The 27,869-nt window shown below is 54.3% G+C and overlaps 4 protein-coding genes across 5 annotated transcripts in view; all 4 read left to right on the plus strand.

Moving 5' to 3' along the window:
* The window catches only part of LOC141568787 (uncharacterized), a 28,803-nt gene extending 23,382 nt beyond the window's left edge, over window positions 1–5,421 (plus strand). The window contains exon 4 of the mRNA XM_074319372.1: window positions 1,642–5,421. Within this exon, the coding sequence (XP_074175473.1) occupies window positions 1,642–1,658 (17 nt within the window). The 3' untranslated portion in view covers window positions 1,659–5,421. The remainder of the gene's footprint in view (window positions 1–1,641) is intronic.
* A 3,566-nt stretch (window positions 5,422–8,987) lies between these two features.
* HOXB9 (homeobox B9) lies at window positions 8,988–14,043 on the plus strand. Its single transcript, XM_019740696.2, has 2 exons — window positions 8,988–9,599; window positions 12,180–14,043. The coding sequence occupies exons 1-2, from the start codon at window positions 9,083–9,085 to the stop codon at window positions 12,413–12,415; spliced, it is 753 nt and encodes a 250-aa protein (XP_019596255.1). The 5' UTR covers window positions 8,988–9,082; the 3' UTR covers window positions 12,416–14,043.
* HOXB8 (homeobox B8) lies at window positions 9,467–23,081 on the plus strand. Of its 2 annotated transcripts, XM_019740697.2 has the most exons (4): window positions 9,467–9,599; window positions 20,100–20,343; window positions 20,624–21,095; window positions 21,897–23,081. In XM_019740697.2, exons 3-4 carry the CDS (start codon window positions 20,672–20,674, stop codon window positions 22,202–22,204), a joined length of 732 nt encoding a protein of 243 aa, XP_019596256.1. In that variant the 5' UTR covers window positions 9,467–9,599; window positions 20,100–20,343; window positions 20,624–20,671; the 3' UTR covers window positions 22,205–23,081. The 2 variants fall into 2 exon arrangements, with proteins under 2 accessions (XP_019596256.1, XP_074175919.1); XM_074319818.1 differs by having other exon boundaries at window positions 20,100–21,095; window positions 21,900–23,081.
* A 1,209-nt stretch (window positions 23,082–24,290) lies between these two features.
* HOXB7 (homeobox B7) lies at window positions 24,291–27,786 on the plus strand. The gene is made up of 2 exons (XM_019740699.2): window positions 24,291–24,857; window positions 26,957–27,786. Exons 1-2 carry the CDS (start codon window positions 24,458–24,460, stop codon window positions 27,208–27,210), a joined length of 654 nt encoding a protein of 217 aa, XP_019596258.1. The 5' UTR covers window positions 24,291–24,457; the 3' UTR covers window positions 27,211–27,786.
* The last annotated feature ends 83 nt before the right edge of the window (window positions 27,787–27,869 follow it).

Here is a 27,869-nt window from a genome sequence, read left to right on the forward strand (position 1 = left end):
TGCCTCCACTGCAGGCCCCTGGGGTGGGGTAGAGGGTGGGTCATAACAGTCTTGATGGTGTGGAAACTGCTGGACCCTCAGTTCTGCCCTCCACACCCATCACTAACAGCTCTCCAGAGGCAAATCCTGATAGGAGGGTGACAGCCAGTGGCTGCCATCACAGTACTTTTAATAAAACTATAGCATGATAAAGTGCGAAATGAGGAGGGGAGCAGGAAGGGCCTCCCCAGGCGTATCCTGAAATATGAATGTTGGGATGGAAACAAGCTACTTCCTGTCCTCTAGATGTTAATGAGCTCCCCCTCTTCCTCCTTCCTGGTGCAAGGAAGGGGCCGGAGGGCATCCAGACCGTCACTGGCTAGGGCAGAGTGTGACTGCCTGCATTAGAATTAGCCTTTCAGAAAAACCAGGATGCGTAGACCACAGCCTAGTATTTTCCTGGCCCATTCCATTTTTAAAAAATCGCCAGCAGTGCTTTGACACCTTTCGTTGGGTGTGGGGAGTGCAGTTGGCCCGTCACATAGGGTCGTACATGTGTGTCTGTGGGAGGAAGGTGTCCTCGGGGCACCAAACACCCACCTGAGTCTGCAGCTGGACCTCAGTCTTGTACCGAAGGCCAACCTGAGCCTGAGTTCATCTTAGCCCTCCAGTACCTCATAGACCTGGCTCCTTGTTATTTTTTTGATGAATAACTGTGAGGTGTGATTGAATTCCTTTGCTCTCCCACCCAGAAGTGCACCTAACCAGGCCCCTCCAGCAGACAAAGTGAGCGGGAAGCCAATAATTTCACTACTACTTATCTGGATCCCAAGGTGCAAAGGGTTTTTTCCTAGTTTGGGTTCACAATGGCCTAATAACCATTCCAAATTTGGATTCCACAAAGTTTTGTAAAAAAACAAAGGGTCCAGAGCAGGAAAGAACTACAGAGAGGGTCGTTGAGGTCCAGTTTGTTTTTGTTTCATTTTGAGGCTTTTTAAGAGCCGGAGAGGAGATGGCGGCAGAGCTCGGCAGAGGCTAGTTTGGACACTGCCCAGCGCTGGCCGTCACTCTCACTCCCCCAAAGACCAGCCCCTCGGTTACTCCTTTGGGAGCCCCTGCCCCGCTCAGGTCTTCTATCTCCCTCTCTCCTTCTCTCAAGTACCTGGCAATAAATGGGCGGGGCAGGGCAAAGTTCTGGCCGCTGGAGACGGGAAAAAAAACACACAAAACAAAACAAAAAAACACCCGCTTTCAGCAGAAAGATGCGAAGAATGGAAGCCCAGGGCGTGGCTGGCAGAGCCAGTTAGCCAGGAAGGAGCAGGGAGCCCAACTCTGTTTTGGCGAAGACCCGGGAGCCTCGTCGGGGCGGGTGAGCCGAGCCGTGATGTGCGCGGGCCTCCGGGACTGTTGTTCAGGCGGTGGCTTCCAGTCCTGGCCGCACAGCCGGCCGGGCCACCGCACGGGCCGGGGCAGCGCGGCGGCTAGTCGGAGAGAAGGGCACGCCTGGCGGTTGGGGCGGCCGGGGCACAGCCCGGGGCTGCTTCTCTCCACACGGACAAAGTCTGCTCCGGCAAAAGAAAGGGGCCGAGGCGGGGGCTTCTGCGGCTCATAAATTTGTTTTCCTTGCCTTTTAACCCGCCCCCCGGCCGTCTTTCTTTTCAGGACGTGAGGGGATGTAAACCGTTTGAAGTTCATCAACACGGTGAAGTTTTATTGTATTTCCGGTCCCCAAGATTTATACCCGGGAGGGGGAGCGGGGAGCCAGGCAGACTCCTTCGCTCCCTCGGACTTCCCTGCCGGACACGTGGCCACTCGGACACTTCGCTTCCCGGGCGAGGGCGGGAGGGCGCCGGGCCTTACGGGATGTGAACGCTTGCCCCGCACCTTCCGACGGCCGCTCCCGCCCAGCGCCGCCGCCACTGCCCAGGTAAGTCCACCGCCTCCGCCCCGCCGGGCGCCGACCGCGTGCGGGTGTGTATGCCCAAGCACATGTGAGGATGCGGGTGTCTGGAGGGGTAGAGGTGGCAGTAGGGGACATCAGTCCGGGTCGGGGAGCAAAGGGGCCAGACTGAAGGTCTGGAAGGAAGAAGCAAATTTGTTCTCGGCGTCCCAATCCGAGTCCTCAACCTCCCGGTTTCATTTGTGAATTCAGAATGGGTTGTCTTACCTGGGACAGCTCTGCCTCCGTGGACCCAGGGCCACCGGACATTTAGGGCAGGGTGACTTCACAGCGACTGTTCAGGTCAACCTGCTTTCCCTTCCAGTCACGTTCTTCTGCTTGCTCCCTAGTCTTCCTAATACTTTCTCACACGCTGATTTTCTGTCACTTTCTCAGCACTCCTCCTCTCCACTCTCCTGTCTGTATCTCAGCCTCAAAGCTGGGGTTTGGTGTAGGGCTTGAAGATTTGGCCTCTCTGAGCTACCTTGCGTGACCCTGGAATATAAGCACTAGCTTCACCATTAATGTAGACGCACCTTGATAACAGTTTGAAGTTGAGAAATCCTTTTATTTGTGGAGACCTCCAGCAGTGGAAACAAAGGCTGAGGGGTGGTGACCAAGCAGGTATATCCACAAGGTTCTGCCCAGGTCTGGGGCTGGGCCTAGGGTCCCCTCTGGTCAGGGCTCCTGGAAGAGAGCAAAAGTTCTTAGTATCCAAACTGTCAGGACCAGCTCCAGAAAGGTTTTTCCTGGAGTCCTACCTCCAGTTCTTTGGGTATGTCGTTTATTAGCAACTGGGTTCTGTTGGGCGAGAGGTTGAGGAAAATGAATGAAGTTAGCCGGTCAGCAGGTTTGGCCCACAAAATAGCTGCAGCAGCCTGCCCCCAGTGAGCCCTTGACCCGGAGCCTGAACTGGAACTGCTGAGTGAATTAGGTAGTTTCATGTTGTTGGGCCTGGATTTCTGAACACAACGACATTAAACCACCCGACTCACGGCAGTTACTGCTCCTCGCTTAGCTGGAGGAGTGGGGGGTGGGAGAGTGGGGAGTGAAGCAGAGTCACGACTAGTGTATCACCCTTGAGAGGTTTGAGGCCCCTCACCCAGGGGCAGCTAAGATGTTCCCCAGAGAGGAAATCTGGGAAGTTCTAGGGTGTTTCCCCACTTCTGCAATTTTTTTTTTTTTTTTAGTGTGTGTTGGGAGGGAAAGGAGGAATTCGGAGAACACCACTCTCCAAAGGCACCTTGCTGGGCTGTTCTGCAGAGCCCAAGGATGGTAGATGAGGCTTCAAGCTGCCTGCTGTGGGGTCTTCAGCTCCTGTCTGTATTCAGACTTTCCAAAGAAAGTCTCTCCAGCTTGGCAAATGCTTGATATTAAGAGACACAGGGGGTCCTTGAGGTCTTGTAGCCCTTTGGGGGGCAGGGCTCTACCTCAACAGGAACCTTCAGTGCCTTGAAGAGGGCTCAGTACGTCCCATTCTGAAAGGGAAACATCAGGATCTCTTGTAGTCTCAGCCTCTAGACCTCTAGGGTCTTTCCTAGGGCCCCCTAGTGGGACAAAGGTGGGTTTTAGAAAGTCCTCCCTGTCCTAAATGTGTAGTGGGCTCTTTTTCCCACCCAGTGGCCAAGTCTTCCCCAAGACCCTAGGTCTGCGCTTCAGGTTTGCATAGGTCCTGAGGGCCAGTCCCTGGGAGAGGGGCCTGACTTGCAGGCTAGTGGGGAGCCTAGGCAGTTGGGCAGTTTCTTCAGACTGATGGAATGACAGGAGATGGAGCAGGGGGTGGGGCAGGGGCAAAGCTGTGATACCCTCTTTGACCCCAGCCCTCTCCAGGCTGCTGGCTGTCTGCCCAGGAAAGAAATAAGTAGAAGTGCTTGCGGAAGGCGTGGGACGGTCCAAAGCATAAGCTGACTTTTGTTCCCAAACTTTTCCCCTCTGCTTGAGGCAGAGGAAATGTGGAAAGGGGCCTGACCGGATGGGGCTGGGGCGCCAGGCTGACTTGGAGGGCAAGGGGGGTGTCTCTTGCTAGAGTGCAGGGGCCCTTAGGAGACCCACCCCCAGCCCAGGGGAAATGCAGCCTTCAGCCCAGTGTCTTGGTGAGTGAAGGCCTATAATGCTGTCCCTTGTCATGTTCTTGTCCTCCAGTCTGGGTGAAGATGGTCTGGAATGTCCTGCTGCCTTGTCTTGCTTCTCCCTGGGCCTCTCACAAACCTGCCCAGCCACTGGGCGCCTAACTGTCTTCCATCCCTGGAGGCCCTTGGCCACCCCCTCCCAAGAACAGCGCTGTAAAAAGAAAAAAAGGGGAGATGTTAGAGAGAAAGGAGGAAATAAAGTCTTTGGAAAGCAGAGAGTTTTACAGCCACAGGTTTTATGGAAGCAATTCCGTAATAACCTTCTACCTGCTCAGCTCCTTTCCGCCCCGCCTGCCGTTTACCCCGTTTGGCCTCCGGGATGCTCCCTCCCAAAGAGTCAGCCACCCCCACCACCTTCCAGATCTCTGATGGCGGAAAGTTCGTAAGACATTCTGAGGTCTGCCTGTGCCGCTGACCTCTCAGTCCTTCCTTTCACCTCTGACATCCTGGGAGGGAGGTTGGGTAGAAGGTTTCGTTACTTTACAATTAAAATCCCCATTTGCAGGGTGTGGAAGCGCTGAGGTTTGAACTCATGTGTGCAGATTTGATGTGATTCATTTTGGAGGCCGTTTTGTACAAAGGGTGAAGGTTCTGGGGACCTTGATTTCTTCCCCCCGGAGCAAGTGTCCCCACACCTTCTTTCCTAGAGTGGGTCTGGACTCTGATCCTGGGTCAGAAGAAATATCTCCAGGTGCTTAGGGACATAGACTTGGGAACTTTTCTAATTTCGTTATACACAGCAGTGCTTCTGTGTGACCTCCACAGTTACCTGAGGGCTTTCACATTCAACTCATCTCTGCCCACTGGTCAAATTCACACCTGTGTGGGACACACTCATGCGCAAGTAGTGGTGTCTTCATCTGGTGCCCATCACTGCCATGAAGTAAAGATCACACGATGCGTACTGTCCCTGCAGCGTTGGGTAAGATACGCAGTAAAGGATTTCATGGTCAAACAAAAAAGTCACAAAATTTCATGACCTCCCCTAGGCCAATCTGAGGCATTTCCTTCACCTTCCAGGGAAATATTTTGGAAGGAAGTTGTAAAAGAATCCCGATATAAGTGGCATGTGTTTATTTGAAGATACGGTATATACTTTGCTTGAATATCAAGTCAACAGGCAGATTTTCAAGTGAAGCTTCTGAATCAGCTAATGTGCTATAAGCCACAATTCAAGTACACAAATACTCAAGTTTTTGCCCTTTTCGTAGGTGTGTGATGGTTATAAAAATGTACACAGAAGGTTTTGGGTCATAGATCTTCTTATATGAGTATAATTGTAAACCCACATCACTCACAGGGGTTATTCACACAGCTACATATATAGCACTAGATCTTACATACGAACACCCAAGCACATCCAGTATTCTGGTTGTGCAGATTTACTTATCACATATTCTATACGCAGCATAGAGCACAGCACATTTGCACACTGGGTTCCCCATAAAGAAATATTGATTTGAAATATATGTACAGGATATACACATCTATTCAAATACAGCCTGTGTAAATTTCAGCTTAGCTTATCAATTAAAAACAAGCTTTCCCCCTTTCCCATTCATTATTTTTCTTCTTACTTTTTTCTTATTTCTTTCATTTCCTTCCCTCCGTCTAAATCTTGTCTCTCTGCTTACTGACAAAGACCCTTCTGAAAGCCGCCCCTAAAACACAGGGACTCACCGGCTGGTCCTGGCCAGGGTTGGCCTCTGCGCTCCTCAACCTCAGCCTTGATTTCGATGCTCTGGGCCCCAGTGTGGCCAGGGGCTGCAGCTTTACCCGGCCTGCTCTTCCCGGAGCTACCAGATGCTGGCCCCAGCAGTGTTCAGGAGCCGCTCCTGTGCAGGGAATGGCAAGAAGCTTCAAGGGAAGGCAGGGTGTTCCTTCTTTCTCTTTAGGACTGACTGGGGTGGGGTGGGGAGCAGTTTGTGCTCTCAGGACAAAGTGACCCCCACTCAAGCAACCCCTCTATTACGCATCCTTAGAAGCTGGGCTTCAGAGGCCCGCAATCCTGTTTGCCTCCCTCCAGTCAGCCATGGTAGGTACCATTGTCTGGGAAAGAAAACAAGGGTGTTTTTTTTTTTTTGGGGGGGGTCATCGGCTTTCAGAGCACCCGAACAAGGAGCTCCCTCTCATCCAACCCTTTAATCATTTGCCTGAGGTGGAGTTGAGCTCCAATTTTGGGCTGCAATGCTTTCTAGAAAGGCTCTCTGGGGTGGGAGTCATTGCTTACTTCTGCATCCCCACCTGGAGAGAGAAGAGCTGGGGTGCCGACTCTTGGGTGCTAGTTCATTCTTTTCATTTCAGAGTCATCTCTCCTGAGAAGACTGAGACCCTCAAAACCTGTCATTTTGAAATTGTTCCCGTCCTCCAGCTTCTTTGTGAGCAAAGCTTTGGTCTCAAAGAGGTCTGGCTCCCTCCTATTCAGCACCCAGGAGCCACCAGGGGTGAGGGGCAACTCCCAGACAGACAGCAACCTTCAAACCTGAACCCTGCCCACTGGGATACTCCACCCTTGTAGGGCACACGCCATGAGCCCAAATACTCTACTTCTAACTTCTTCCCTAAACTAAATGGCCCTCTTGACTTCTCTCTTGTTGCGAAGAAAGGCAGCGACAAATCCAGGACGGGGAATGGCAACCAGAAGGGCTGCAGTCAGAGTCCAGCGCAGCCTGGGTCTTAAGAACAGCCCAGCGCTGTGACTTTTCCATAAATAAAAAAAGTCCCTGCCCACAGTCCGCATGTCCATTTGGACCCTAATTTATATACTACAGAAAGCCATATACTCAGCCAGCCATGCTTCATAACACCGTTATTTATGGCAAGAGAGGAGTTTTTTTTTCCTGAAGAATATATTTATTACAGGTAAAGCCAACAGCAGGCTCCATACGTCTGGCAAATCCAGAACAGGTGCTTTGCCTTAACTGTGATTCATTCACTCTACGCCCAGCTTTCTCGCTGAGTCCGGGTAGCTCCCTCGACTTTCCAAAGCGTCCAACCGCTGCTTAGAATTTGCATTGGGTTTTTTGTTTCCCCACTTGGGTCCCATGGAAAAAGCAGATCTTCCCGCTGTTTGGTTTCAGATCTGCGGGGCTGTTGTCCTCGGAGAACTAGGATGGAAAAGAAGGGGGGCGGGTTGGGCGCCGGCATTGATCTTTAAAAAATCATTTTGAAATCGCCTTAATGTGAAGAAATATGGCGCTTTGCCCTCGTATTTCACACATAATGACACGAGATGGCTTCATTTGGAAAGGAAAGCAGGCGGGAGGGTGTACGTGTGCGGAGGTGATCCACAGCCTTCTGCATGGCAGAGGGGTACATGGCCCAGAAGACAAAACCTCACATTAGAATGGCTCCACTTTTGTTAAAATAATGGGGCTGGGAGCAGCCTATCTTATAAGGGCCCAGGGTCAGCGAATACCAAGAAAATCAGCCACAGCCTGCTTCTAACCCCAACCCGAAAAGAATCGGCCTGTCCAGGGGCTGTCCTCTGTGAGCGCCCACACCACAAGAAGCTACTGCACCCAGGGCAGAAACTGAAAGAGCACCGGCTGGGAGATGAGCCAGGAAGCCAGCCGGTGGTCCCAGGGGAGTCCCAGAGCAGGGCCCGTAGAGTTGATACCAATAAAACAGGCTATTTGGAGGCTCCAGCGAGAGAATCGCAGGAGGAAAGGCGGCGGGTGGGCAGGAGACTGACCTGGCAGGCTCTCTGTCTACGCTGATGCCCAACACCGGGTATTTGGAAATCCTTTGGAGCGACAGTTCGGAGTGAGAGGAGCAGGGCAGGAGAGGCGAAAGGCTCCACTCTCACTGGGTGGAAGGGGAGATAACTCCGGACCCCTTCCCACACCTCTGTTCTGCTGACACCTTAGGGAAGTTCCCTTAAGCCTTTGTGACGTTCAGCTCTCCCATCCCCGCAATTCTAAGGGCCTGGCCTGTTATTTAGTGAGGGAAAGGAGAAATGGCTGTGCCCCCCCTCCCATACTTCCCTCTGGCCAGGGCCAGGGAGAGGCCCAAGAAATTTAAAGGAGTATTAAACTCTTTTCAGAGGCTCAACTTTCCAGGGCCTGATGAATTCCTTTAACCTCATGCAGGTTCTCAGTTTAGGACAGCTAAATTTTAGGACAGGATTTTTAGACACACACCCATATTTCTCCTCTCTCCTCTCTCAGCTGCTGAGGGGTCAGGAGAAGCTCCCAGGTCGGAAACTCTCCCAAAATAATCACAGAAAGCCCCCTCCAAAAGAGGATAACTTCTTAAAAATCCCCAACTTCTCTCCCCATCATCTCCAGTGGATTGCTGCTGCGCTGTTGTTTAATAAACATCTTGTGTCAAACGGACAGAGAAGAGGAAACGAGGGCCTGCGGGGTGGAGTGGAGGTGTGTGTGTGTGTGTGTGGGGGGGACAGGACCACTTCCTCTTTAATTATGCTGCGGGCCCCTCTGGCTGCTCCCTGGAAAGGACTCTCCCTCCCTCTGCCCTGCTCTCCCTTTCTCCCTCCCGGACCCGCCTAGGGAGAGGGCTCCACAGCCCGCGTCGCTCCCTAGGCAGCCCGCTGCTTTTCCCTCCGCCTCTCCTCCGCCCCCGCCGCCCCACGTCGAGAACTCCCCCCCTTTCTGCAAAAGGCGGGGGAACCGGGCGGCCGGCGGCTCAGGCTGAGGTTACGTGGCCGCCGGAGCCCTGACGTGATAGCACATTGCATCAGCATAAAACAATCCATCCTCGATATGGAATGCGGTGAGGACGGATGACAGCGAGAGCGCAGCCCCCTCGCCGGATTGATTTATGTCGGAGCTGACGCTTTATCAGGCAGTCGGAAAAACTTTGACCAATCATTTTGCAAGAAGCGCTGAACCGGGCTGCTCCACTGTACTTTGTTGGCTGAGAAGTTGAGCAGGGGGTGGGGGTGGGAGGGTGGGGGGCTGGGGGGGTCGCGTCCGAAAGTCCTCACACCGGTCTGGGTGCCACCTCTCCCTGCTTGGGCGCCGCCGCGCGAGCGCTTCCCTTCCCCCTGCGAGCGCCCGGATAATGTCTGAGAATGTCCATTTCTGGGACGCTTAGCAGCTATTATGTCGACTCGATCATAAGTCACGAGAGTGAGGACGCGCCTCCAGCCAAGTTTCCTTCCGGCCAGTACGCGAGCCCCCGGCAGCCGGGCCACGCGGAGCACCTGGAGTTCCCCTCGTGCAGCTTCCAGCCCAAAGCGCCGGTGTTCGGCGCCTCCTGGGCGCCGCTGAGCCCGCACGCGTCCGGAAGCCTGCCGTCGGTCTACCACCCCTACATCCAGCCCCAGGGCGTCCCGCCGGCCGAGAGCAGGTACCTCCGCACCTGGCTGGAGCCGGCGCCGCGCGGCGAAGGGGCTCCGGGGCAGGGCCCGGCGGCGGTGAAGGCGGAGCCGCTGTTGGGCGCGCCGGGGGAGCTGCTCAAACAGGGCACGCCCGAGTACAGTTTGGAAACTTCGGCGGGCAGGGAGGCCGTCCTGTCTAATCAAAGACCCGGCTACGGGGACAATAAAATTTGCGAAGGAAGCGAGGACAAAGAGAGGCCGGATCAAAGTAAGTTATAAAAAGTGAGGAAATACCCAGGCCGAAGGCCAGGCGAGGGGGAGGGGAGGGGAGAGGCAATAAACTGCGGACAATGTGAAGGGAAACCGCGGCGGTGGCCTGAGAGCGAGCAGGGGAGGAGGAAAGAGGAAGGAAGGAAGCAAGCTGGGTGCCCCAAGGGGAGCTCGAGGCCGCGGGAGGAGCGCCGCCCCCACCACGCCAAGTCCTGGAGGGTACTGGGGCGCAGGGACCAACTCGCTGCTCTCGGCCTCCCTTCCCCAACTCTCCCGGAGGCCCGACTGAAAGCCGGGAAAGAGGCTGACGACGGCCGGCCAGGAGAGGAGCTGGCAGGGCCGGGGCGGCAGCCAGCGAGGCCGAGTCCACGCAGGCGAGGGCGGGAGCGCACGGGGCTGCCCCGGCCGGCGCGGCTGGCAGAGCTCCCCGCGCCACGCGCAGACCGTAAAAGCCGGCCAAGGGGAAGTGGGAGGGGGCTCATTAGGATTTTATTTGCGATGCAACAGCTTGGTGGAGGATTGAGCCTAACAGATCTCGCGCAGTAGCCGCTCAAGGTCTGCAGCCGGCGCCAGGAGGGGCGGGGGTAGCCCAGGACCGGGTGACTGAGCCCCCTCCCTGGATGCGCCGGCCCCTCCCCGGGAGCCTTCCCTCCGGCTGCCCCCTCCCCTCCTTGGCATCATCTCTTGGGTTGAGGCTTCCTTTTCTGCAGCCCCCCGCCGCTCTCCGCAGGGCTTCCCAGCCCCAGCCAGCGCTGTCCGCCTCGCAGGGAGTCGGGAATCGTTTCCGGAACTTCGGGGCCCACAGCCAGAGCAGAGAAGGAGAGATCCCGAAGGGACCCTGGGGAGAGGAAGGGTGGGAGGAAGAGTGGAGTGCGGAGAGGTGGAGAACTTTATCCTTCAACGGTAGTTTCTCATCACCTCCCACTCCTCCAAAAGCACCCCCGCCAGGAACCCAAGTCTGGCTGATTTCCAGGAGGTGCTGCTGGCTGAGCATGGTGGTGGTGGAAAGTCTCGTATTTTTCGTTATTAAGATGGAGAAAGGCAAATTGGTAGCCCCAACCAATAACCCTCAGGCTGGCAGGGACAAATCCTCACCCTTTACTACTTTGGGGGCCTGGGGGTCATATTTTGTAGTCTCTGCTTGCCTTCCCAGATTTCCCACTAAAAGAGCGGTGTACAGGCCCTTTGGGGCACCCTTACTGCCCCACTCCCCTGAGGTCCCTGTGGGGTCCCACCTGCCAGGTTGAATCACAAGAGCTGGCATTTGAGTAACAAGGAGTCTTCTCAAACCCTCCCTGCTCACAGCCAAACACACCCCTCCACCCCTAAGCCCCCAAACTCTGCCTGGAAAGCCCATTATTGCAAGGCAGCAGTTTGGTTAGAATCAATTATTAACAGTTTTTTTTCCTCTTTCATATTTAATGTAACTGCGGGTCCCATCACAGGCAATCACATTAAGGAAATAGCGCTGCAAATTGGTAAGAAATGGTACTTAGTGTAGGATGAACCAGATTATTTTTTAAAAACATATTCAGTGCTTTTTATTTGGGAAGAAGGAATCTAGCGGAGGGTAGCTGTTATTTTTAATTGGCTCTGCTTTATTTGGCAACTTTTCTGAGTTCCAGAGTAGGGAGAAGAGAAGCCTGCGTGTATTTTTGTTTCCTCTTTTCCTCGGCCTCCACTCAATTACCCCTTTCTCTGTTTCCCTTCACCACATGGAGTTAGGTGTGCTGTGAAGGGCTTTCTGTTACCCCCACATCATCCATGGTTCCCCACCTTGGGACTGGAGCAATATTGCTTCCAAATTTCCCTGAACTTGCTTTAACCAAACTGCGAGCTGTGCAGGAGCGGAAAAAGAGAGACTATTGCAACCATAAGTTATCTGTGAGCCCCCAGCGCTGCCTTGTCCACAGGCTGGAGTTGATAAATGGTTGCAATTGGGTTGCTTGTGAATTGCAATGTGCTGGATGTTTGCGTCTCTAAGTGTGGACCCATATTGGTGGTGTGTAGTGTGGTGGTGGGGGCAGATATCTACACAGACACACATGCCTGCTGCCATGTGGCTAAGAGACAGACGCGAGCTTGCAGATCAAGGCAGGGTATACTGGGACTGCACTTGAGGGCCAGGAAGTCTCTTGGTTGTGGCTGAATAGAAGTTGCACTCCCCCGGTCCAATACTTCTCTCACCTCCCAGACCTATAGCCAGGACCCTTCAGGTCAACCACCCCTAGTTAGATTGGTGGTGCTGGGTGGGGGGCTTTTGCCATGCTGGGCTCTGACCTGAGTCCTAACCAGTTTGGACCCAAGTGGAGAAAGAGAAACTGAGGCAGTTAAAGCTTTGGAAGTGCTGAGCAGCCTGACACATGGTTGGCTCCCTCCTGTCCAAATAACCTCTCATCTCTATGTGTCCATAGCAACTCCTGGCCCATCTCTGGGACCCTTTCTGGGAACTTGACGGCCCAGGTGCCTCTTTCTCCAATGGGGAGTGGAGACCAGGGGTGTGCCCTCTTGAAAAGAGAACACGAGGGCCCTTCATCTCCCCTTCCTTTCTTTGATTCTATCGCTGCTTCTCTTTCAGCCAACCCCTCCGCCAACTGGCTGCACGCTCGCTCTTCCCGGAAAAAGCGCTGTCCCTACACCAAATACCAGACGCTGGAGCTAGAGAAGGAGTTTCTGTTCAATATGTACCTCACCAGGGACCGTAGGCACGAAGTGGCCAGACTCCTCAATCTGAGTGAGAGACAAGTCAAAATCTGGTTTCAGAACCGGCGGATGAAAATGAAGAAAATGAATAAGGAGCAGGGCAAAGAGTAAAGACCCCCCTTTGCTCTCCCCACCCTTTTCCCATCTCATGCTTATTTATAAGTGATGGCTGCAAAGCCAGTGCTGTCTGGGATGTATTCAAGTGAGTGGGGAAGGGAGTCTTTCTCTTCAAAGTCCTTTCCTGCATCTAGAGCCTCTCTCCTTTCCTTTGCCCTCACCTGCCTTCTTCTCCCTGGGCCTCAGGAGGATGTTTTGTTAATTTAGAAGGTAGATGTAGTTGGTTCCTAAGAAGAGGGTGGGCCACAAGGAAAGAGAGACCTAGTCGAACCCCTAGCAACCCCTCCCCAAATCAAATTTTTCTGGGAAGCCCCAGCCCCTCAGTTCAAGCCTGCCTGTTTCCCCTACACCTATCCCCAAATCACCCTGGGACACTCCAACTGCACACAGCCCAACAGAAGCCCGCATACATAAAGCCTGGAGCCCACAGGAATAATGGGGAAAGCGCACAGCCAACACTCAAGTGAAGTGACCTCCCAAATGCAGACCATCGCACCCCAAATCTGGCAGAACAGCCAGCAGACCGTCAGGCAAGATTCTATCCCTGACTCAAATACACAGCAAGATGTCTAGAGACACACTCCAGAATGAGGCACTGCAGCCCAATGGGCTGACTGAGCATCACAATACCACCCCCACGGAACCCCCCCAACTTTACCCTGCCCAACCCAAGGGCAAAGGGAGTAAAAGCCCCCAAGCTGGTGGGCTAGAAAGGGCAAGGAAAGGCAGTGGTGGTCTTATGAAGGTATCTTAGGTTTTATGAAGGTATTCCACATACGCATTTTGTTGCAGGAAATGTTTAATTCTGCATGTTGTTTTCCTCTCCTTCCAACAAAAGGAGGTCAAATTGTGGGTCGTAAGCCTTGACAATGTCGTCCGTCTGTTCATCTGTGCCCCGCTTGACAGAGACTGTAGCTTCTCTTGCTCTCCACCGGCCCCTGCACTCTTCTGCATCCTCCTAGCTCTGAAATCAACTCAGTTCGGCCAAATCCACCTCGTACCAGCGAGTCAAGCCGCCCCTTGTAGAAAACCCTTCCACCCTCCATCCCCTGCTAGGTCAACCTCGCCCTAGGCAGGAAAGCCAGGGCAGGAGAGTCCCATGGAGAATTTATTAGGAATCGATTCCTGAGCTCCCTTCCGGGCTAAGTTGTGGAGGACTGGGAGCAGCAAAGGCTCCAGCGCGGCGTTAGACGCGTTCCTCCCCCATCCTGTCCACTTCCTGACCCATGCTGAGGAGCCCCGGGCTTGGCGGCTGCGCGCCCCAGCGCAGAATGAGACCGGCCCCAGCGCCAGGTTTTGCCTGCCGAGACTTGGGCCTGGATGGCAATCTGCGCGGCTACTGTGCGCACGCTTCTGGGGAACAGTCCCGCGTGCAAAGGAGAGAGGCAGAATTGCGCCTCAGCATCAGGCCGAAGCGTCCTCTGTGCTTCCCTGCCGCCCCGTGTTTCCCCACCTCTTCAATCCCTTTCAATTCCATGGACGCTTGCTCCAGCTTCTCCCTCCCCTGCAAGGGGACATTCCAGTAGAACTTTTTGCTTTGTCGGTGGCTGTGGTGAAATTGTGCTGTGTTTTGTGATTTCTTTGGGGTTGATTGTCTCGCTTGTTTTCAGTTGTCGCTTATATGGGAGGGTGGTGGGTGGGAATGGGGAGGGTGAGGGGCCGAGAGCTCTGATTGTTTGTTTTGGAAGAAAAAAAAGAAAAAGAACAAAAATATATATATCACTCTAGAAAATCAATCTCTCCTTGTGTCTTATTCTGTGTTGGCTCTCCTCATCTGGCCGGAGGTAGAGATCCGATTTCCAAGAGGGTGCCTTGGAAAAAAGAGAAACTCCTGTGCCCAAGAAGTTTCTCCTTAGACCTTGCAGAGCAGTCTTCCTGGTGGAGCTGAGAGCTAGTCCGGACCCAAGGTCCCCAGACCACTGCCTAAATTGAGTAAGAGCCTATAAACAGGAGAGCTGGGAGACTGGCCAGGGAGGAAGAGAAAGGTGAGCAGTTTTTAGAGGGGTCAGGTCTTGCTTCCTCCAAAGTCGCACCAGGGACCTCCCCACCAACTCCAGAGCCAGAGGGAAGGCAAGGCCTTCCCTGCCTCTCCTGGAAGCAGTTCCTCTCTCAGCCGGCTGAGCATGTCACCTGGGTTTGGCCACTTGAAAATATTATGCATGTGAAGAAGGCAGTAACTTCCTTGCACTATTTCCAGAAGCAGAGGGACTGGGTCTAGGCAGAGGCCACTGGAAGGCCAGACTCTCCTTCCTTCCACTGAAAAGGAGCCAGCCTCTCGGGGTTCTTGGTCCTCACCTGGAATTTGAGGCTCCAGTGTGAGCCACAGGGGAGCAGCCTTGGTATAAGATGGGTGGAGGTTGGTAGGGGTGGAGGCCTGGGGAGGCAGCTCCCAAAGACAAGGGAAAGGGATTGAATGTAGAATAGAAGTGTCTCAAGAGGAAAGAAATCCTTCTCAGTCAGACCCCAGAACTAAATTCCATTCAAAGAAACACCTTTCTGTCCTTCTCAGACTGTGTGGTGTCCCTGCCAGAGCCCCTTATGAAGACGGCCATTCTCGGGCAGCCCTGCCTCTCTCATTCAGGCTTTGGGATTCGGCTTCTGCCTGTCTGGCGCTTAGGAACCGGCCCCGATCAGAGGTCCCCACCCAGCCACCGCAGCACTTTGCAGCCTGCAAGGACCCTGAGAGTTGGGGTAGAGGTGGAGACAAAGAATAAACCGAGTGAAATAATCCTGGAAGTGAAAAGGCCCGGCCTACCCCTCTCCAGCGAAGGAAAGGGTGTACTAATCGGAGAGATGGCAGGAGGCAGGAGAAAGTGAAGCTCCTGGGTATGGCAGGGCCCAGCACCCTCTTCCTCCTAGGAGGGTTCCATTCAGGATATAAAATGAATCTGGCTTTAGAGCTTGTGTAGACGGGGCTCCCTCCCCATCCTGGGTTCCTTGGAGCAAGCCGGAGCTGAGAGTGAGTGAGCCGAGAAGGCCTGGTTCCGCCCAGGGGAAACGCAAAAAGCGAGGCTGGGACCGAACAGAGTGCTGCGGGGTAGAGGGCGAGGGCCCCGGGAGAAGCCTCCGGCGATGTCTCTGGGTCCTTAGCCGGGGTGGCTTCTTTAAAGAGAAACAAAGGCGAAGATGCAGAGGCTGGGAAGCCGGAGATGGGGAAATCTGTTGTCGTAAAAGAGAGCGAGAGATTCAGAGAGAGAGACCGCAAGAGTGCGAGACAGAGAAGCCAGGAGAGGAATTCAATGCCGTGTGCGCAGCAATAAAAGAATATGACCGCTATAAAAGTTTATAGCGTATAAATTTCTGAAGGTTAAGAAACTAAACAGCAGCAAAGCAAACAGTGAAGGGAAACTTTCCGGAGCTGAGAGAGTCGCAGCTGGGCCTGGGCTACAGTCCTCGTGGGGGGAATGCGTGGGCCTGATTCTGCAGCCCCCACTCTCACCGCCCAGTACAGAGCTTAGGGTTTCCGGGGCCCCAGGGGGCAAAGAGGGGAGAAGAGGGAAGGGCGAGGGAAGAACACTTTGTTGTCACAAATGCTTTAGAGAACGCAATCGGGACTCTCGCCTTTGTTCTTTACACCCCCTTCAGAATCGGACGTCATAAAGAAGCCCCCTGCGCGCGTGCACACACACACACACACACACACACACACACACACACACACACACACACACACACAGGTCCGGCGGGGCCAGACGTCTGGGCGCGGGCAGCCTCTTGATCCTTTTACAGTCCCATTCCACCCTCTCAGGCCTCCTCTCCCCCCACAAAAAGCCCAATTGTTTCTCCTCAGAATTTGAAACAATCGTGTTGGGTTTGAAAAGTGCTCAGCTCCCCCTTTTACGGGTCATAAACGGTGCACTGCTTGGCGGTCTCCGCCAGAACTTAGGGGTTTGAAATGGGGGGGGGGGTCATACGAGAGAAAAAAGCTTATGGCTTCTTCTTTTTCTCATCTCCACCCCCTCACCTTTTTTTATATAGCTTATCTGCACAATTTCATGAACCATTTCCTGATTTCCGATGCCTTTTCTCTCGCCCGCTCTCATTTCCCTCCCCCCTTTTCTGCCTATAAAGAGTTTCTCCCGCTTGTCGCCTGGCTGGCTGTCTTTCCGAAAAACTGGCCGAGCCGGTGGCGACGGCACCTTTTCTCAGGATGGCCGCTAGATGGCACCCTTGCTCCACGTGAAAATCCCCGGTGCGGCGGTGCGAGCGCTGACGGCTGCACAGCGCACCTTGGTCGACCCTGAATCTACGAACTGAGCGCTACCAAAGTCATGAATAATTTGCGTGTAATAAAAATATAGGTTTGATTATGGCGTTTCCCCCGTTTTATAGTTTTCAGATGTAGTGGTGCTGCCCCTCCCTCCTGAAATGGACAATTTTTAAAATTTCCCCCAGGAGGAGGGTGACTCAGTGCTTCTTACCCAGTTTCTGTGTTCGGTGGGGCAACAAATGCATGAAAATCGGGAATAGTAGCAGTAGTAATAGTAATTAATAATAATAATAATAGGAATAATGTGTCTAAACAAAAGAGGAAAATTGGTTTGGGAAAATAAGATTTTCCCGGGAGGGGAGCAACAGGAATGTCTGCAGATGCGGGTGAGCAGGTCAGGTGAGAGCGGAGAGCCGAGAGAAGGTCGGCTGTAGAGGAAGCTGCAGGGAAACCTGCTGCGGGGATCGGCTGGAGAGGGCACCCGGTGAGCCAGCCCAGGGGTGGTGTGGCAGTGGGGACAATTTAGCGGGAAATGGATCCGTGGCTTTGGTGGAGATTGGAGGTGCCCAGAGTCGGTGGGGCGGCTCCACTCGGACCAACGCTCCAAGAGCCTTTGTAAGTGTCGGAGTCTGGGCTGGGCGCGCGCCGGGCGACCCAGGCGCGGAGCAGGGACTCCCTGGAACTGCGAGGTGCGAGAAGGCTCGAATATTTCCTCCGTTGTTTTGCGCTCCCCAAGTTGGACCTCTAAAAATATGCGCGTTTTCCGGATGGATGTGGGGAGCAGGCACAGCGGCGCCTGGAAGCAGGAGTTCGGTTCTCCCTGCGGTCCGTTTTTTCTAGGTGAGAGCGCTGGCTCCCTGCGCAAACCTGAGGGACACGGGTCTTCTCGCAGTTTAGCAGCTGGAGGCCTGGACTCGGGGCGTTTTTCGTTCTGAGACTCGCGCTCTACTCTACAACCCCTTACAAATCTCCCATTTGCTCCTGGCCCAGCCCGATCTGTGCCCCCCATCCGGACAAACCTGCGCGAGAAATAGATTCCGCCCCCTCCTTTAAATTAGCCCGGCCGCAGCCTCTACTCTCTTCCTCCAGGAGCGGGTGCAAAGAGGCGAGCGGAGTTTCTCAACTTGAGTTTCTCTAATAAATCTGCGCTCCGTTGGGTGTTTATAAATTATCTCCTCGCTCTTTCTTGTTTTTTCTTATAATAGAAACATTTTCCTTCCATCAGGAATTTCTGGCACGATGTAGGGATGATTTAGAACAAGCCATTGAATTTCTACCTCACCGGTGAGTCCTCAAATCATGACCATAAAATTTCCCGCACTTGATAAAAATGTTCGCTTCGGCAACAACTTAACTCTCTCTTCGGCTGTCTCGCCTCCCTCTGATAATTCAAGACCTTTCCTTTCCTTTTTTCCTTTCTGTCTCTCTTCCTGTCAGCCTTTCTCTCCCATTCTCCAGATTCACTTTTGAAGGATGGAGTGGCCCCACTGGTAACTTCCCCTTAGGAAAATGATAGTTTCATTTTTACACAGGTTAAGGTGAATGGGATCCCTAAAAAGCACCTCTGCAAACACATCGCAAACCACTCTCCTGAATAAACAATGGATTGAATATATTTGTAAAGCCTCCACCTTTTTGCTAGAAATTTTCTTTCTCTCGCTCCCTTCTTTCTTTCCTTTCCTTCCCTTGGCCAGAGAGCCCCTTCAGGAAGCCATTGGTTTGGACCCTCAGACTGGGGCCTTCTAAAGCCTGGCCACCATCGGTCACTAGGCCTAGTAGGTGAGGAAATGCCACCGGCAGGAAAGCATGGCACCCAGTCACTTCTGTCCTGCAGTCTGTTTCAGGACCCATGTCCTCAGTTCTGGAGGGAGAGCTGGGCTTAACTAAGGGGTCCCCAAGGGTGAGGAGAGAAAATGGGGGACTCTGGCTTTGCAGCATTTAAATCCCCTCTTCCCCAAGGTCAGTTTAGGCAGTGACAGTGGCTCAAAGGACGCTGAAACCGAAAAGGTGCCCCCTTCATACATACACTACATGCATACACCCGACAGCCTAGGGCAGAGGAGGGTACAGGACCTCAGGCCCAAGGCCAGGCGCCAGAGCCCCAGAGCCCAGCAGCAGCCCCATTACCCTTCCCTCCCTTTGATGTGCTGACAGACTTGGCGGTGCCCTCTCACCCTAGGGTGCTGTGGAAGGTGTGGAGGACTGGCCTGGGAAGGTTGGGAGTCATTTGGGCTTGGTTTACTGGGTCCCAAGGCCTGGTTGCAGGAGTGGGGTAGCACAACTGGGTGTCACCCTGTTGGTGGCATCAGGGCCCTCTCCCATAATACAAAGTTGGTCCCCCAAAGTGCTGACTGGGCCCAAGTGCCTTGCAGAGACTGCTGTCTCTATCCCAGCACTCCTCCCCCCACCTCAGGCCAACCGAGGTTGTGAAAAACTGCAGTATCCTCAGTTAAAGGGCGAACTTTGCTGGGTGGTTCACCACTGCCCATTAACCTGAAAGTTTCTTATCCAGTCCTGGTCCCTTCTCAAGCTCTTCCCCACCCCTTCTCCAAAGAAAATCCTTGCTTGTTTGTTTAATGAGGGAAAGTTGGTGAGTGGCCTGGGTTGGGCACAGAGGGGGTGGCTTGGGGGCTCCAAAGATGGGGTGGGGGCAGGTGCCAGAGCTGAAGGAGGCAAAAATCTCTCCGAAAAGTCCGACGAATAACCGATAATCTTTCTCATTTCGGCTTTGTCACCCCCACCGTGCTGCAGTCGGGCGGCGGGGGCGATCGAAGCTGCAGTTTTATAGCTGTAGAGGAAAGAACTCGTAAAATGCTAACAGCTTTTATGCGCTGCGGCATAAACAACAACAGACTCCGGCTTTATTGCGTTTTATAGTTTGTTAAAGAGTTTACAGCCGTTTTTTTGGGGGGCCGGTTACCCAGCCAATTCCCTCCACACGATAGTTAAACCTTTATCAATAATAAGGAAATTGATCATTAAAGCCTTAAATATGACTACCTCGTTTGTTTGAAAATATGTTTAGGAGAGGAAGCTGTATGATTTGATAACTTGTATTAAAATACCAATTACATTTATAGGACCTTTTAAAACTCGGCGCAATTAAACCGTGTTCTTTTACATTTTTCCAAAGCGACCCTGACATTTAAAAAGACTCCAACTGCCTCGTTAAAATCGTGAAATTAACAGCGTGCCTACGCCTGGCGCGTTGTATCTCTGTGTGCGTGTTTTTTTCTGTGACTCCCCCACATCAGTCTTTGGGGGTGGTCTGCGAAGGTATTTGATTTGTTGTGAGGAGAGAGATATCTCATTAATGTAGGTAGTTAAACAGATTTAATCCGTATTCATTCTCTCTCTCACCCCCTCTCCCTCTCCCCCTCTCTCTCCCCCTCGCCCCCTCTCTCTCCCTGGGTGTTTTTTTTTTCTTCCCCTCTTTTTTTTTTTTCCTCACTCTCTCCTCACTCCCAGGCGCTCTCTCGCTCTAGCTCTCTCTCTCGCTCGCTCTCTCTCGCTCTCACCCTCGCTCTGCGTTCTGTCCGGGAGGAGTACGGAGAAGCCAATAGGATGCGGGGTCTCTAATGGATGCAAATGATCATGAAAAGACAGTGCAAAATATGAAACAACTCATTTGCAGGGAAGTAAATCACCGAAAACTGTTTATGAACTGGCATCCCTTCTTCGAAATGTAAAGCGAGGACCTCTTTAAGTGGCGGTATATTTTTGTTTGGGGGGTGGGGGGTGGGGGGAGGGCGAGCGAGCCGCGGCTGCCATGCAAGCTTAGACTTTTGGAGGCTTCGCTGTCCTTTTCTATTCCTGGAAATCACAAAAAGTGTGGTTGCTTCGAGATCTTCTTCGCCTTTTCTTTCTTTTCTTTTTTCCCCCCTCCTCCCTTTCCCTCTCCTTTCCTGGCGAGGGTGACTAGGAGCCGGCGAATCCGCGTTTTTTTCTCTCTCTCTCCCTCCCTTTCCCCCTCCCCACCCCCTCCCCAACAGCCCCCAACTACAGTCGCCGCCGCCGCCGCCGCCTCAAAATTCAATAAAATGAGCTCTTATTTCGTCAACTCACTGTTCTCCAAATACAAAACCGGGGAGTCCCTGCGCCCCAATTATTATGACTGCGGCTTCGCCCAGGACCTGGGCGGCCGACCCACCGTGGTGTACGGTCCCAGCAGCGGCAGCAGTTTCCAGCACCCGTCGCAAATCCAGGAGTTCTACCACGGGCCGTCGTCGCTGTCCACGGCTCCCTATCAGCAGAACCCGTGCGCCGTGGCGTGCCACGGGGACCCCGGCAACTTCTACGGCTACGACCCGCTGCAGCGGCAGAGCCTGTTTGGTGCGCAGGATCCAGACCTGGTGCAGTACGCCGACTGCAAGCTCGCTGCCGCCAGCGGCCTGGGAGAGGAGGCCGAAGGTTCAGAGCAGAGCCCGTCGCCCACCCAACTCTTCCCCTGGATGCGCCCGCAAGGTGAGCTCGCGGAGGGGCCGGTGGGACGCGAGGGAGACCCGAGGGCCCGAAGCTGGGCAGGGGGCAGGGCAGGCCGGGGCGCGTTTCCTCCAGCTCCTGAAAGACGTGCCTGCTCTGTTCAGATGGCCTCCCACTTCTTTCCTTCCTTCCTTCCTTCCTTCCTTCCTTCCTTCCTTCCTTCCTTCCTTTCTTTTTTGTATCCCTTGAAGGAGGGTCGCTAAGCGACATTTCCTGAATCCATAAACCCCTCACCCCGCCTTACTTTTCTTCCTCTCCCCCTCCTTTTTTTCCCTTTTACTGTTTTATGGGGGGTAGTGGAGAGAGGGTGGTGGGAGTAGGGGCGCTCAACTTTTGCACTTCTCAATTGCTTTATAGTTTAATTACCCTGAAGAAACTTTTCTTCTGGGGTAGAGGCTCTGGGGGCTTTTCGAGGTGGGTCCATTCGTCCCCATCACGGCTTTTTTATTCTTATTTTTCCCCTCCTTCACATTCGTCCTTCTAAAGTTTATGGCACTTTTAATAGATTTGAACCACCCCCACCCAACTCTGGTGCTGGTTACCAGGGGAGGGGGCTCCCCCTTTCTGACTCCCTTAGATCCAGTGGTGTCTGATCCTCCTCCCCTCCCCCTCCCCCGCTGACCGCGGCCTCCTAGCGCCCCCACCCCCGCGCGGGCATAGAAGGTCCCCTGCCCTTATTATACTGGTCTCCTAGGCTGGTTCACGAATCTTCCAACCTTCTCCGTCTCTGCCCCCTCCCCCACTCTCCCCTCCCCTCTGTCTCGCCCTTTCCCCCATTCCCAGCAGCCGCCGGACGCAGGCGAGGCCGACAGACCTACAGCCGCTACCAGACCCTGGAGCTGGAGAAAGAGTTCCTATTTAATCCCTATCTGACTCGCAAGCGACGGATCGAGGTATCGCATGCGCTGGGACTGACAGAGAGACAGGTCAAAATCTGGTTCCAGAACCGGAGGATGAAGTGGAAAAAAGAGAACAACAAAGACAAGTTCCCCAGCAGTAAATGCGAGCAGGAAGAGCTGGAGAAACAGAAGCTGGAGCGAGCCCCGGAGGCGGCAGACGAGGGCGACGCGCAGAAGGGCGACAAGAAGTAGGCTCCAGCTGGGACTGCCAGGGCCGCGGCCGCCCTCGGGCCGCGGGTGCCCCGACTGCGCCGCCGTCGCCCGCCCCCGCCCGAGAGAGCTCTGGTCCCGGGGGTCGGCCCGGAGCCTGGCCTCCCACCGCTGCGTCCCCGCCGCGCCAGTCCCCGCTAGTGGTAGTATCTCGTAATAGCTTCTGTGTGTGAGCTACCGTGGATCTCCTTCCCTTCTCTTGGGGGCCGGGGGAAAGACAAGGATTGTAAGCAAGGACTCCCTCGCCTAGCGAGGGTGAGCGGCTGCAGCTTGGCTGAGCCCCCCCCGCCCCCGCAAGCCCCCGCCCCGTGTAAAAAGCCTCCTTGTGCAATGGTCTCTTTTCCTTTGAACGTGCTTCTTTGTAATGACCGAGGTACCGATTTCTGCTAAGTTCTCCCAACAACATGAAACTGCCTATTCACGCCGTAATTCTGTCTCCCTCTCTCTCTCTCCTCTCTCTCTCTCTCTCTCTCTCTCTCTCTCTCTCTCTCTCTCTCTCTCTCTCTCTCTCCTTCTTCCCCATTTCTCTCCTCCCACCCCTCTCTCCCCGCTGCCCTCCCTAGCTCGCTGGCTTTCTCTCTAGCTTCTATCTTTTCCTCCGCCCACCCCCCTTTGGTTTGACAATTTTGTCTTAAGTGTTTCTCAAAAGAGGTTACTTTAGTTAGCATGCGCGCTGTGGGCAATTGTTAAAAGTGTTCTTAGGTTTACTGTGAAGAGAATGTATCCTGTAACCGTGAATTGCTTTACTGGGGGGAGGGAGGGCTAATTATCTATTTTGTTGTTCCTCTATACTTTGTTCTGTTGTCTGCGCCTGAAAAGGGCGGAAGAGTTACAATAAAGTTTACAAGCGAGAACCTGAGACTGGCCAGGCCCGCGCTCCTCATTTGCTCCCGGTGCCTTGCAGATCCGGGGGGAGCCGGTCACCGAGATCCTGCGCCCGCCAGACCAGGCCGCAGAGAGGAGGGGGCGGGGGCTGGAGGCAGGTGGTGCTAGTCCCTTGGCCCAGGGACGCAGGGGGTGAGGGAGGCGGCTGCGCGTGATTGGAGGAAAGAGGAACGAGGGAGGGGAGCCAAGAGAAACCCCCTCCCTTCGCGTTCCGAGGCTGCCTGGCCCTGGAGACCCGGCGCCCAGGCCACGCTGGAGAGACGCGCCTGGGCTGGTGGCTACATCCCCGCAATCTTCCCCTTTGTTTCTGTGTGCCCTCTCGTGTGTTTCGGGGCGGGGTAGGGGGCGATAAAGGTGGAGTGCAGGCCTGCTGAACAAGCTTAAGCTTATATGTTTTTATTTTGCCCGGGACTCTGGGGGGGGGGGGCGGCAGGAAGAGAGGTGAGATGCTCTTCCCCGCCTCTCCCTCTGAGACTTGGCCACCTTTGCCCGGCTTCGGCTCGCCGCCTTCTTTCATTCGCTTCCCTGCTTCTCCGGCAGCCGCTCCACGGAGGCATCCGCCTCCCGGAACCAGGAGAGCAGCTTACCCGGCCGCCCCCCTCCCTTCCTTTCTCTTCCCACCTACCTCCACCCCCTTCCTTTTTTATTTTCAAACCTTGTTTTTTTTCTCTAATTTTAGTCACCAGAAACCGCAGCATCCCACGCCTGTGGGCTGGACCCCGCGTCTCTAGGAGCACCCACGAAGCCTGGCTCCTTCCCTGCCAGTATGTCTGGGGCACCGAGAAAGAGCCTGACGCCAGGCTCACCTAGAGAGAACTGGGCCGAGTTCTCTCGGCCCAGCCAGACCGAACTTGTCCGGATTAATAAAGACCTGACCTGCCCGCACCCACCTGCCCCGTTGCGTGCAATCCCTGCGTTTGTTTCTCGCTGGGTAACGGGCTGGGGAGGAGAGGTGGGGGCGACAACACGGGTCGCTTGGAGGTTATTTATTTTACCTTCCACTCAATCCCTTCCTCCCCAAATCTCGCCTGCAAGCTGCCTCCAGCCCACGGGGTTCGACAGCGGCCCTTGAGCCCCCAGTCCCAATACACAGGGCTTGGCTTCCCCCATTCATTATTGATCATATTTTATAAATCTAACGCCACACAATTTTTTCCACATTACCGGGAGCCGTGGGGAGGCTGCCCGGCCATTGGCGGAGGGAACGTCACGAGGGCGGGGTCACGTGGTCCAGAGAGGAAAAAGGGGGTCCTTTTTGGTGTAAATCTGGACTCTAATTCTGTAATATATCAAGGAATCTCGTAAAACCGACACTAAAACGTCCCTGCCTACAAATCATCCGGCCAAATTATGAGTTCATTGTATTATGCGAATGCTTTATTTTCTAAATATCCAGCCGCAAGTTCGGTTTTCGCCACCGGAGCCTTCCCCGAACAAACTTCTTGTGCGTTTGCTTCCAACCCCCAGCGCCCGGGCTATGGAGCGGGGTCGGGCGCTTCCTTCGCCGCCTCGATGCAGGGCTTGTACCCCGGCGGGGGGGGCATGACAGGCCAGAGTGCAGCCGGCGTCTACGCGGCCGGCTATGGGCTCGAGCCGAGTTCCTTCAACATGCACTGCGCACCTTTTGAGCAGAACCTCTCCGGGGTGTGTCCCGGCGAACCCGCCAAGGCGGCGGGCGCCAAGGAGCAGAGGGACTCGGACTTGGCGGCCGAGAGTAACTTCCGGATCTACCCCTGGATGCGAAGCTCAGGTAACGCCGCGCACCGAGCCGTCCCAAGCCGCAGTGGACCGGGCACATTCCCCGGAAGGCGCCCCCTTCCAGGCCAAGTGCTCCTTTCGGCGTCCACAGTGCTCCGGGTAGGAGGTCAGCCCTAGGGACGAGGCACCCCCTTGGCCTGCAACCCGGCGTGGCGCCCCCACCCCCATTTTTGCTTGGTGCTCTCAGGCTCGCTCTGCTTCCCGGCGGATCTCTCACCGCCGACGCCGCGGCGCTCGGAGCCCCCAGCTCGCCCCCCACCCTTCCTCCCGGCCTTTTAGCTTTAAATATTTATCAGCTGCGCCGGCACGGGCTGGAGACGAGGCCGTTTGTCTTGCGGAGGAAGGCTGGGGTTTGCAGAGAATAGCCATTAGGGTCTCCCCCCTCCTTTCTCCCTTCCTCCCCCCGGGGATCTCAGCTCTGGGTGTGTCCCCCAGGCCCAGCTTGGATAAGGTCTGAGGGAGGGGGCCGCAGCTCTAAGCAATTCTCCCCTCCCCCTTCCTTCCCAGCCAACCCGGCTCCCCCATTATTCCCTTCTGGACAATTAGAGGTGGGCTCTCGAGGCCCGGGGGGAGGAGGGGGTATGAGAGATTAGGACCCAGCCAGGGACAGAGAGCCGGAGAGGCAGGTGGAGAGATGAGTCTCCTGACCCCCCAGTGAACTTGGGACGGGGGCGGCAGAACTAGAGAAAGAGGCAGACACCTCATGGTCCTACAACTGGCTTCCTCAGGTGCCCTTCCTAGGGCTCCTAAGCGCCCCAGGAGAACTGGCCAACAAGTTTACAGGTATCATTCCAGAAGCGTGAATGTCCTCTTGCGGGAGTCACTAGGACTTTATAGAGTGAAATCAGGAGTTAGAAAGTGCAGGCCACTGAGCCAGCTGCTGTTGGAACCTCAAGAGACCAGGGGTTCCATGGGGTCTCCTGACAAGCCTGTCCCAGGCATCCTTCTTAATGCTGCCCTGGGCTCAGGGGCCAACCCCCAGGTCCAGAAGACCCAAGACTCATGGTCAGAGGCTCCCAGTCCAGCCAGGGTTGAGGACCAGGAGAAGCCCAGCTCTTATGCCATCGGTATTGGTGGTCACGGTCCCCATTACCTGCTCCATAATTCAACTGCCTTTCCAGTTGATTTATCAAAGACCAAATTTTTCTGCTCGTAAACATTTCAGCTTGGCTTTTATCTGACTTGAAATTAGGGCCCCTCCTCCCTCCTCCCACCTGCTTCCCTGGAGGACTGGCACCAGCACTTCCCCCAACACAACCTCCCCAAGGATCCTCAGGATTTCGGGCCTAACCTGGGAAGCTGAACCCTGCCCTTCAGCCCCCACCAGTCAGATACTTCATGTTCCACTCTAACCCATGTTGCTGTCTCTCCTCTCCCCCTGTGCCACCTGAGAGGCCCAAAGATTGCTTTGGAGAGCTGGGTTATCTTGGCAGGTAGGCAGGCAGGACAGCCTGGCTTTGTCACAACCTCAGCCACTCACTGGAAAATAGTTATCAGCCAAGGAAATCTGCAAATTCTCACCTCCTCCTCACGCCACAACAGGCTGACAGGGCTGGACGGGAAGACTTGTGGAGGGATGGTGGGTGGGTGTGAACAACTGGACCTGTGAGAGTCCTTTGTCTCCTTTTCTTTGGGGGAAAAGCACACAGACACTAGAGCTTTACTCCAGGGTCACTTACATGCTTTCCATTGCCCCCTACCCCAAAGACCATCAGAGGCAACATCCAAGAGGGGAGGCGTAGGATCCCTGGTCCTGAGGGTGGTGGGAAGATTAAGTTCCCTTAATCCTACATACACCCCTTAGACGCTGGGCCTTTAACAGCCAGCAGATTAGATGTGGGTTCGGAAGCCCTAGGCTAGAAGACTTCTTGGCTAAAAAATGGGAATATTTGCCTCTCAGGAGGCCTGTAGAAAGGTCTTCGTACTTAAGGAAGAGGCCTGGCATAGGCTGGGATATGGAAAGTGGAAATTTGGTTTAGTGGGACAATGGGCTCTTCCAACCACTGACTCCAAAATCGCACACAGAGGGAGATGGCATTCTTGTGGGTTCCCCCCACGCACTGATTTTTCTTCTCTAAATACTATGAGCAGGGACCGACCGTAAACGAGGCCGCCAGACCTACACGCGCTACCAGACCCTGGAGCTGGAGAAAGAGTTTCACTACAATCGCTACCTGACCCGGCGGCGGCGCATCGAAATTGCGCACGCGCTCTGCCTCACCGAAAGACAGATCAAGATCTGGTTCCAGAACCGGCGCATGAAGTGGAAAAAGGAGAACAAGACCGCGGGTCCCGGGGCTGCTGGCCAGGACAAGGCTGAGGCAGAGGAGGATGAGGAAGAGTGAGAGACAGAGAAAGGGTAGAGGAAGAGAGATGAAAAAAGGAGAGAGGGAGACGCCCAGCGCTGAGAACTGAGAACCAGGAAACTCAAATCAAATAGGGGGGGGGGGGATACCTATTTAAATGGAAAGCAGTTAATTTTTTTTAAGAAGGTGAAATTTTGGTTTCTTAACACTGAAAAAAAAAACTACCTATAGAAAAGTCAGCAGGGTTTGTTTTATACAATATGGGAAGGACATCATCTACCTGTTCTGTAGCTTTCTGGAATTTGCCTCCCCTTTTCTATGTTGCTATTGTAAGGTATTTGTAAAATCTTGCTGTTTTGTAAGCTTCCCTTGTTTATTCTATCTTTGTGGTCTGTGGGTCTGGACTAACGTGTGTTGTTCCCTCGCCTTCCTGAGCCCCCACCTTCCCAGTAGCCACGCTGAAGGGGCCTTAGGGAGCCCCAAGGACCCACTGGCGAGCTCAGGTCCTCTCTGTGCACCTGGCTGGCCCCATGCTCCTTGCTCCTGCCGACTCCTTTGATCCTCTTTACATTTTATGTGTATCTGAAGAATGGAGAAATAAAACACAATTTAAAATATAAATGGATGCTCTATTTTCTCTGTCTCCCTAAGGCTGGAAAGGGGTCACGGATAGCCATGCATCCCAGCAGTCAGCACTC

This window comes from Rhinolophus sinicus, linkage group LG15, assembly GCF_036562045.2.
Source record: "Rhinolophus sinicus isolate RSC01 linkage group LG15, ASM3656204v1, whole genome shotgun sequence".
NCBI classification, from domain to species: domain Eukaryota; kingdom Metazoa; phylum Chordata; class Mammalia; order Chiroptera; family Rhinolophidae; genus Rhinolophus; species Rhinolophus sinicus.

Bases quoted from the DNA above. Each gene is read 5' to 3' on its own strand.
- HOXB9 (XM_019740696.2), top strand. From the start codon at position 9,083: ATGTCCATTTCTGGGACGCTTAGCAGCTATTATGTCGACTCGATCATA. The intron at 9,600-12,179 runs GTAAGTTATAAA...CTTCTCTTTCAG, and splicing joins CAAAGAGAGGCCGGATCAAA to CCAACCCCTCCGCCAACTGG.
- HOXB8 (XM_019740697.2), top strand. From the start codon at position 20,672: ATGAGCTCTTATTTCGTCAACTCACTGTTCTCCAAATACAAAACCGGG. The intron at 21,096-21,896 runs GTGAGCTCGCGG...CCCCATTCCCAG, and splicing joins CCCCTGGATGCGCCCGCAAG to CAGCCGCCGGACGCAGGCGA.
- HOXB7 (XM_019740699.2), top strand. From the start codon at position 24,458: ATGAGTTCATTGTATTATGCGAATGCTTTATTTTCTAAATATCCAGCC. The intron at 24,858-26,956 runs GTAACGCCGCGC...TACTATGAGCAG, and splicing joins CCCCTGGATGCGAAGCTCAG to GGACCGACCGTAAACGAGGC.